The sequence below is a fragment of the Oreochromis aureus genome, linkage group 15, assembly GCF_013358895.1.
Source record: "Oreochromis aureus strain Israel breed Guangdong linkage group 15, ZZ_aureus, whole genome shotgun sequence".
Lineage (NCBI taxonomy): Eukaryota > Metazoa > Chordata > Actinopteri > Cichliformes > Cichlidae > Oreochromis > Oreochromis aureus.
The window spans coordinates 9,876,866-9,887,154 of record NC_052956.1 but is presented as its reverse complement, the minus strand read 5'-3'; the positions used below and the strand labels follow the sequence as shown (position 1 = coordinate 9,887,154).

Below are 10,289 nucleotides of genomic sequence, written 5' to 3'. Positions count from 1 at the left end.
CACGAGCTGGCCTGAAATGTCTGATTTCTTTCCGCATTAATTTAAATGCTGGGGTTGGATGCGTATTTGTATTTAAATACGTGTTAAAATGTGGGGTTTTATCTTTTTTCCTTTTAATACTCAGAAAACGTGCATGATGATGAAACATCTGATATCAGGAATTTGTACAAGTATAATTCAAACAGGTCATCCTTTCATGGGCTTATTAGGAAGCTGGAGGAAAATACAGTTATATCGATACAGTAATGTGCAAAAGTCTTCATTTCTTTACATTTTGCTTCCAAGGAACCAGGCTTTTTTGTGTTATTTTTAGTCAAAAGCAATAATTCTCCAGGTTTTCAAATAAAATAGTGATTAATCCAAATTTGAAATTATTGGCTCAAATCATTGACAGTATGTATAAAAGTTAGGACAGAGACACAACAGTGAGTGTCTACAGTCATCTGTAAAACACGGTGACAGCTTTGTCATGAGTGGGGGCAGCATTTCATCCAGCAGTGTTGGAGATTTTATCAAAATTAATGGAATTATGAATGCAGAAAAATAATTTCATATTATGATCCACAGCCCAATAGTATGTGGATAGCACCTGACTGGCAAGAGCCTTTTTCAACATGACAATGAACCCCAAAACACTGACAGTGCAATAATGAGAAAAGCTGGAGAGAAAAAACATTTAATGGATCACCATCAGTCATGGATTAGCCTTCCCGAAGCCTCAACCTCAACTTACTAAAGCAGTGTGGAATCATCTTGACAGACAACAAAACAAAAGGCAGTCAACATCCAAAGAAGAGCTTTAATAGTCCTTCAAGAAGCCTGGAGAACTATTCCTGAAGACAACTTAAAACTTACAAGAAAACTTGCAAGAGTTCAGGCTGTGTTGATGAATAAATGTGGTCATACCAAAAAATTATTTTAGAGCTCATTAGAACTCTTTTTTGCCTTTCAATAAATGAATGTGCTCTTTTGTGTCTCAGTTTCTTAAGCTATTTAAATCTATTCATGCCTACAACGAATCTCTGACAGGTGTGTGTCAATAAATATTTGATATAAGCTAGTGCTATACAAATAACACAATAAACAACATGTAGTAGTGTGATCTAACTTAACCAAACTACAGAAGAAGTGTCTTAATGTATCTCTTTAATCAGTCATCATCAGACAGGATGCCTCACATCACTGGTCATCTGGATTATGTGTAATGTGCAACATGTTCAGCAGGGGGTGCTAGCTGAACATGTGCTTTGGCCTGTCAACATTCAGATCAGACGAAGAAGAAGCCTAGCGAAACGAGGAATAACGGCCTGACGCAGTTAGTTGTTGTTTGTATGAGTTCGCGTTACATACGGTTAACTGGCACGGACTTTGTATGCTCGGCGCCAGAGTTTCCATGCTGTTATTCAAGGTCGGTGCTTTGAATGCAGGCAGCAGATAGAGGCGTTCCTAGCCGCTCTGCTAGCTCGGTTTGTGGTATTTTGTTTCGTTGAGAGGAATGCAACGGCCGCCGAGCTGCACTTCTGTCTAGCTTCCTGGATGATGAACTCCTCTTTTTATGACTAAATATAGTTACCTCCTGTTTGCCTACTGATATAAATTATTTTAAAATATGGCGAACTTTGTAAAGACGTTTGTGCAGATATGTAATTATCTACAGGACCCCGAACTTGTAGCAAGGTTTCAACATTTCTGCGGCGTTGAAGGAACATTTCCGGATGCACCGAACGCACCGGACAGCGGGGTGTCTGAGCCGGACCATCCTGGGCTGAGGAAGCGGGTCCAGCAAGGTGCCCAGAGCTCAGATGCAGGTGTTGGGAATGGAGCAGCCGGAGATGGTCCTACGCCGCAAGTTAACGGGATGCTGGGTGACGACACCACCGGGCCCGATGGCTCATCAGCAGCAGCAGACTCAGAAACCACCATAGCAAAACCCCTCCGGAGGAACTCACTGACCGGGGATTCCGGTCAGGAGTTCCTGATCCACAACAAGTTTCTGTTCTACCTGTTCACGTTTGGCACTGAGCTGGGCAACGAGATGTTCTTCATCATCTTCTTCCCCTTCGTCTTATGGAACATCGACGCCCTGGTCAGCCGGAGACTCATCGTGGTCTGGGCCTGGAACCTGTTCGTGGGGCAGTCCACCAAGGACATGATCCGCTGGTCCCGGCCGGCCTCTCCTCCTGTGGTAAAGGTGGAGGTCTTCTACAACTCCGAGTACAGCATGCCGTCCACGCACGCCATGACGGGCACGGCTCTGCCTTTCTGTCTCTTCATGCTGACCTACGGACGGTGGCAGGTGAGCATATGTACACAGTCCAGGTGCTTTAATCGGTTTAAAAAAGTGTAATAAATATATAGCTAGACACACCCCAGAAGAAAAAAACAAAAAAAAAACTAAATTACAGTGTCCAGTAGAAGTTTTTCCCCACTGACCTCTGGGCGAGTAGATCAGAGCTTCACTGGCTCAGAGAAATGCTCATTACACTGCTCTCCTTTACTTTCAGTTTAATCTTAATAATAACCTAAACCTCCAAAATAATACACTTACGGTTGGAGTACTTGCTACCTCCCCTTTAGATTCGCCATGCATGCTGCCCTATAACTAGACAGGGTAGAGACAGGGTAGCTTCTGTCAGTCTGTAGCAGCAGTTTGATATTTTACTATTATAAGATATGCAAAATTTAAAAAAAAAGATTTTTGTTTGATTTGGTAGAGTTTGACAGTGGACACAACCCCAAAGGGGACCTTTGTCTCCAGCGGGGGTCTTTTCTGTCCCAGAATGGACAATTAGGGAGTTGAATGTTTCATTGTGCATGGTGGTAAGCATGATCAGTCCACATAAAACTATGATAACTGCAGTTAAAGTTGTAGAGAGACTCCAGTACTCTCCGACTGTCCGTGAAAAACAGAGATCCCACTTGTCCCAGTTTCATAGCCGAGTGTTCAAGGCACAGTCCACACAATGGCTTTCCTCTGGACAGGAACAGGCCTGAACAGGATGCATATGCTTTGTATGCACACTGTTACAGCCCTGGAGTTTGAACCCCCAGTGTTGCTTTATGTTTTTACTACAAGTGCTATTTGACACATCTGCTGGTCCTGCAAAGTGCATCATCCTTTAAAATTATAGTCATCTTTCAGAAAACTCAAATAGTAAGAATTTATCATTTAAGACCAACACATAAGTCTGTATTCTGTTATGGGGGAAATTATGGTTCAGCTATGGGAGCCTGTAAATAGTCCTGTCTCTCTGCTGAAGAGCGTTTCTTGTCAGATTGGGCAGTGTAAAAAATATGTGGTGCAACTGGTCTGTGGGCTACTCATGTTTGTGTTGTTGTTGGTTCACTAGCCAGCCGTGGAGAAGATTGAAGCTATAACATACAAAGAGCTGAAGTGAAACTAAATGTTAAAACCAATTTAAAAAATGTCCACTGCAGGCACTGCCTGTATGTTTTATACTGTATTTTTGTTTTCTCTGATGCTTTTTTCACACTTCTCCCATTCCTGGTGAACTCTGAAGCACAGGGTCATCAACACTGATCACTGTGCAGTTGGGATTTTGGAGGACTGTATAAAAGGACGTTTGCATTTGCAGGAGCACTAGATGTTACTTTCAGCCATATAGCAGATCTTTTTGGCTTAGATTAGACTTTACTGAGGTGACTGCACACAGGTGACTGCTTGTTTAATCTGCATATATTCAAGGACACGAGTCTGTGTTGACTTAAAAAAAAAAAAAGTTAATATATTTTCCTGTTATTTTATTTGGCCATTTGATAAACAAAAATTAATTTTATTCCAGTACATTAAAGGTCACTTATGAAAACCTTGCAATTGCACTCTTAATGATTTTACTTTGCAAAGGCAACATTTTTATTTTTGGTTGCTCAAATATATAATATGATGGATATGCAGGAGAAATGCTGCGTAAGCATGCCTTTTAGCAGTTTCAGTTCTTTTTGTGTCAGAGTGAACCTTGGTGAACTTTTTATTTTGTAATATTTCAGCCATAAATCTGATTTCTAAAGGTTGCAGAGGCTCATTTTGGAATATTTTGAGAGCATCTGTCAAATACCAACTTGCTTTACTTTTACTGCGATCTCAATACAAAGCTTTTCCAATTGTTATGCTACTCAGTGAAACATGCTGTCTTCAGAAATGATTTGTATATGTGAAATTCCTGGTCAAGGCATGCTCTTTGAACACCATTGTAAATGCTTTTTTTCTTCATGTTGCCTTAGATTTCAAAGGTCTAGCTTTAACATAGGATATGAGGACACTTTGATAACTCACGGCACAGGTGGGCAGAGGTGCCAAGGTCCCCAGATGGGGTCCAAATGTTTTCTTTTTTGTTTTGTTTTTTTCTTTTCCTGTAAACTTGACGATGAAAAGCGCAGACCGACAGAAAGCCCAGCATACACTATTTTGTGCAGGGCCCCTCGGTGTCAAAGAGCCAGCCAATCCGACTGAAGGACTGCCATTTAAATCCCAGTTAGTCTTCAGTGACCAGTCTTTAATGAAGAACAGAACAGCTTAGATCGAATCATAACAAAAGCTGTAATAAATCAAGCTTATGCTTTGATTTGTGATCCGAACAAGACATTAAAGAAGTGGACTGACAGGCTGGATTACAGATTTACATAAGGAGAAAGAACCGAGCTTTGTTTTGTTTTTATTTAAATGAACAAAGACTTGATGCTTCACAATATCAGAGCAAGAGCAGGAAGCAATGAATGTGCTTTGGGAGGAGAAAGTGTCAAAGGTATCCTGTGATTGAGTCGTTTTTCTAGGAAAGTGGGCGGAGAAGTCCAGTTGGACCAGATCGAAGAACTCAAAACATTTTTTTTTTCCAGCCTTCATGCTCCGAACAAAAATGATCCACTGCCTGCATAGTCAGTCATAGTCAGTTAAAATGGTTTGAACTTAAAACGCATGAATGAATACAGATAAACATGTGTCTAAAGCTGTGAATGGGTTATATTGAGTGGTGAGAACTTTTAATCAATAAATGACCAAAAAAGAAATGGATTCTGTCCCAAAATAGAGGTGGCAACAACTCTTAAATGCAACTTTTATGATGAATTCACTACTCAAACTACAGTTAATGCTTACCTAATCTTTTTTTGATTTGAAAGACCTCATTTTTTCACACCCCTCTCATTTGCCTCACTATGTTTTCCTTCACAGTGGTACAGTAAAACAAGCCTAAGTACACAAAACAAACATAACAGGGGTCCATTATACGTCTCTTCTTAAACTATTTTGTGGACACAGCAGAGACAAAAACAGGAGCTGCCAAAGAATTTGGCCTGTGTCGATTCTTTGAGCAATGGCAGAGACAAAAGTAAGGAACAGAGAAGTAGAGGATATAAAAGGGGGGTTTGTGCAGAGAGATAAAAAGGATGGAAAGAGAGAGAAAGGAATGTCAGCACCAGGGAGGAAGCACTCAGTACCTGAATAAGTGTATGTTGTTGATAGTACACCTGCAACCAGGCCTTGAACTGAATAAATGTAGCTCTCTGAACTGCATGAACCTTCTTCCGTGTTATTAAGTTGCTGCAGTGTCAGGACTTCAGAGGAAGAGGTGAAAAATTTCAGAGAAGAAGGTTACAAAAGGTTTCAAAAGATAAGATATACGCCATAAAAAAAGCTATCATAGTATGGCGGGAGGGTTATCTAAATATATAGATGACAATTTGGCTGATAGCCAGTGCAGCTATTTGGTTTTAATTTTTGTTTTTTGGTGTTATTTATTATCCGTTTTGTGCCAGAGATTTTATGAAAATAACCCAGCTGGTGTAAAGACTTCCAGCTTTTCTTTGCACTATTTTTAAATATTTAGCCAAAGCTAATATGGAACAAGAGATAATCATTGGCCACTGCTATTGGTAAATGGCTACTTATTTGCTGATAGGCTGAGAGCCATCTCCAAGGCCAATATTTGCTAGAATTGACTGTTGGTTTTTCAGTCAGTCCAACTGATTGGTTCAGAGGATGAAGCAGCTACTTTTTTTTCAACTTGCACCACGGTGAAGCTGACATTGTGGTTCTGAATTAAATATCTCAACAACTTTTTCCAGGAAATCTGCAACTCTTTCACGTCCACCCACGATAAATATTGATCAAACTTGCTTAATTCCACTTTTCGCGCACAGATAAAATCAGGTCGCAGTTTACTCTACCAATAGTTCAGTTTGCATTTAGTTTACACAAGTGATGCCATTCTCAGCTGATAGTCGTGTCATGTTACTCAGGAAACGCTGAGTAAGGTGCTAATCATGGTAAACAGATGTCTCAACATTGTGGCCATTGTGACCATGCTGTTGTTAACGTTCAGCTTTTAATGCACTACTGTGACAAAGGGCAGACTAACGGAGACTCAGAGTTGTTTTCACAACTCATTTTCAGTGAACTTTGCATCAGTTTCAAATACAATATGATTTAGGTTGCTGATCACAGCAGTTTTTAAAGCCGTGATTTCCAGTGATAGTGAACATCCTGGGTAGCTTGGCTCTGTTCCAATTAAGACATCTTCTCAGCTTTTTTAATGCATTCTCTGTTTTCTCTTATAGTATCCTTTCCTCTTGGGCTTCTGTGTGGCTCTCAGCTGGAGTGTCCTGGTCTGTGTAAGCCGAGTCTACATGGGGATGCACTCCGTTCTGGTAAGTAAATGCAGTTTTTAACATGAAATTAAATGTTCTCAGTGGTGATCAGCGATCCAACTGTTGCAGTGAGAGCAGCTGTCAGATGACGTTTAGTTGAAAACAAAACATTATTTTTTCCAATTGTTAGTATCAACTTAAATTTTTTCTGATTACTTAATAAATTTCCTGTTGTGTGTAGCTTAAGCGGTTAGAAGAAGTAAACGGGGTTTTTTTTGTTTTTGTTTTTTTAATCTGCGTACCATACTGCTGGGTTTTGGAAACCTCTGATAAAAAAACATCTCTTGGCCTTTGGTTAATGGTCTTTCAAGCTGGCTGTTTAGGGAAAAGGTAAAATTTATTGTAATTGGGGAAACCTTGGGAATTTGAAAATGGTGTAGATAAATAGGAATAATCCTGGGAAGGGTTTAGTAATAATTTTTATTACTTTTTCCTGGATTTATTTAAATATAATTTGAAGATACAGTATTTTAGCATTTCTGTATTGTCACTAAAACACAATACTAAGCCCATCAACAGGTTTATAACATAAGTATGAACTTGAAATTTATAGTTCATGTAACATGATGTTAGCAGAGCCAATAAACAAATTAAAGCGCTGAGATTAGATTAGATACTGTGACCTGCAAACCTGTGACCTGGCAGCAGCTCTATGGAGATACTGCTTCCTCCAATGGTAACACCTGCTCATCTGTCAGCACCTCACCTGATCTTAACTGGACTTTTTTATGACTACGAAGTAATCTGCAGTTTAAAGGACATGTTTCATGGAGGAAAGTATAAGTGTAGCACCTCCTGCAGGGCAGGTAGCAGCATTTTTTTATTTGGTTGTTTATTGCATGTGTCTACTGCTGTTACTTTAAAAAAAAATATTAAATTGTTATTAAACATATATCATCAGCTGTAAATTGTCAACACTCTGTCTTTCCTTTAATGCTGCTGAAACTGCCTTGCTGCTTTACAGTGATTTATGTCCCTGTGTTTCAGGAGGTAATCACTGGCTTCCTGTACACCCTCCTTATTCTCGCCTTCTTCCAACCAAACCTGGGAAGGATTGACAACTACTACATGATGGGGAGCTACGCTCCACTTATGATTGTCGTGTCACATGTGGGCTTTGGACTTGTGGCTTTCTCTCTGGATTCATGGAGCACCTCTCGGGGCGATACAGCTCAAGCACTGGGCACTGGGGCAGGAGCTGCTTTAGCTTCCCACGTGAACTATCTGCTGGGCCTCCAGCTGGATCCTCCACTGTCGTCGCTTCCTCTAACGTTGCCATCACTCAGCGTTAGCTTGGTGTTGCGCTCCATGCTGCGCTTCTTCATCGGAGTTGCCGTCCTCCTCGTCACGAGGATGATTATGAAAGCAGTGACTATTCCTTTCTTATGCCGACTGTTTGGGCTGCCCATGGACGATGTAAGACAGGCGAGGCAGCAAATGAAAGTGGAGCTGCCATATCGTTACATCGTCTACAGTGTTGTGGGTTTTAGTTGTGTGTGCTTTGTGCCTCTCCTCTTTAAGATCTTAGGTCTTGCCTAACTGTTGTGTGCAAACTGCCATGTCCTGTTGATATGGTGAACATGCTGCTTGTTTTGACACAAGGGAAGGCTCTGTTTCTGCATGATAAAGGACGTTTTAAAGGATAAATCCTATGGTATTATGCGTTTCCATTATCGTTAAATCCCATCAAAAGACTAGAATCAGTAATGAATCGATCGACGGTGTCGTGTGTATCCAGCCAGAGGGGTGTACTACGAAGTTGGATTAATGGTTTAAAGTGCTGTGTCGAGCAGTTGAAAGTTTCAACTGAGAGCTCACTCATCACTAAAATAATTAACTTGAATTAAAATGTTTATTTTATGGCTCTGTGGGATAAATCCCAAGATTAATGATTTTCTGCAGCATTAATCTCTTGTCATTTTTATGTTATCTTTATGAATCACCAATTTTTCATCTGATAACATTTCTGATCGACTAGGCGACAGACATAGGGAACCTTTTGTGCAGAAGAAGAAGAGTCACGTGACCCGTGAAATGCACTCTTTGTTAGCATTGAGAAAACCTCGCCTAACAGTGAACGATAAGAACCACTGTTGTCATATCTGTTATCTCCAACTGTGGTTTTAGGTTTTGTTGAGCCAGCTGAGGCAAAGAAAGCCTGGCTTTGGTGAACTTTGTTTGTACTACACCCCTCGGGTGTGACGTTTCATTACCATGAGAACAACAGCTCACGTATGCAGTCATGCTGATACAGATAAACCACAAGTATTAATTATTTATGAATAATTATTTGCTAAAAACTGCAAAACCCATTGGCTTAAGTTTAAGAGCTGACAGCCATGCTCTGGAGGAGTTTAAAAGTAATGTGACTTTTGGTTTTGATCTTTTTGGGGGATTTGTTGAATTATTAAATGGATGGGATATCACCTGCCTTATCCTTTAAGATCCATCTGTGGTCAACACATTTAAGTGTTAACTGGAGCTACATAAATATAAACTACTGTAATGATGCTCATATTCATCATTGTGGAATCTATTGTTCAAATATAACTTTTTTTGTTTTTGGAGAGTTTGACTCTTTGAAATTAAACCAAAATATTAATCTGTAAATCAAAGCGATGAAAAATACTGTAAGTATTTAAGCTTCCAGGCGTCAGGACATTTAATGATCTGTATGTAAATACGCAGGACTCTTTACCTTTTAGTGGGTCGTATATGTCATCAGTATTTTTCTACATTTCCATATTCAGCGTTGTCCTGTGTAACTTTGGCCCAAATTTAGGTTAAGTCGATTGATAGTAGAGAATTAATGAAAAACAATATTTTTGATAAATTATTTTATCATTGTATTTGATGAATGGTTGTATTGGGAAACAATGGAATTTAATATTCATACTTTATTGCTCTGAATGAAGAAGAGACATTTCAGTTCTCCTTACTCTCGCAGACCCTAAAATTTGTCTGATTGTTGTAACTGTTTGTAATTTCTTGTGTTGTTTTAATAATCAGTCCCATATTAATGCCTGACTCATATCAGAACATGTAGGGCTATTTCCATCAGTTCTCCCATTTTTTTCCTGTTATCTGATACCTGTGTGCATTTAAAGCATTAGGAGACAATAAAAAAATAAAATATTTTAAAAAGAAAAAAGAATATTTTGTTTTGTTTTATTATATTATAAGTAAATTCAGGTGAAACCACTCACAACACAGACAGGAGACCTCTCCACAACGTGCCCCATCTCTCACCCAGTGATGGCCACAACCTGGATCTGGATAAGCTGTTAAGAAAATCAATGGAAACCATTTAGTGCATCTGGGATTTTTATACTAGTGTGTTGTGTTTTTTAATATTGTAAATATTGTGGCCAAATGGACAAAAAATAAAAATAAGAAGACATGCACTTAGAGACTGTAAAATCTTAGATTTCTGTTGAAATTACTTTGAAGGCTCTCAAGACATCATCTCTCAGGAAAAACGGAAGAATTTCACCAAACATGACTCATTAACTTTTCATTCCACAATGGAAGCAATTTGTTTTTGTGGGATATTACAGTTATTTCATAATTAAATATTATTCCAGAAACAGTAGAATTTTTAAGTTGCTTCTATGTTTATACAGTTA

At 39.3% G+C, this 10,289-nt stretch overlaps 1 protein-coding gene across 1 annotated transcript; it reads left to right on the top strand.

Moving 5' to 3' along the window:
- The first annotated feature begins 1,259 nt into the window (after nt 1-1,259).
- LOC116310703 (sphingosine-1-phosphate phosphatase 1-like) lies at nt 1,260-9,807 on the top strand. The gene is made up of 3 exons (XM_031727570.2): nt 1,260-2,296; nt 6,574-6,663; nt 7,651-9,807. Exons 1-3 carry the CDS (start codon nt 1,610-1,612, stop codon nt 8,200-8,202), a joined length of 1,329 nt encoding a protein of 442 aa, XP_031583430.1. The 5' UTR covers nt 1,260-1,609; the 3' UTR covers nt 8,203-9,807.
- Nucleotides 9,808-10,289: the final 482 nt, after the last annotated feature.

Excerpts from the sequence above, each read along its gene's own strand:
- LOC116310703 (XM_031727570.2), top strand. The coding sequence starts at position 1,610 with ATGGCGAACTTTGTAAAGACGTTTGTGCAGATATGTAATTATCTACAG. Across the intron at positions 2,297-6,573 it reads TGACCTACGGACGGTGGCAG|TATCCTTTCCTCTTGGGCTT; the intron begins GTGAGCATATGT and ends TTTCTCTTATAG. Across the intron at positions 6,664-7,650 it reads TGGGGATGCACTCCGTTCTG|GAGGTAATCACTGGCTTCCT; the intron begins GTAAGTAAATGC and ends CCTGTGTTTCAG.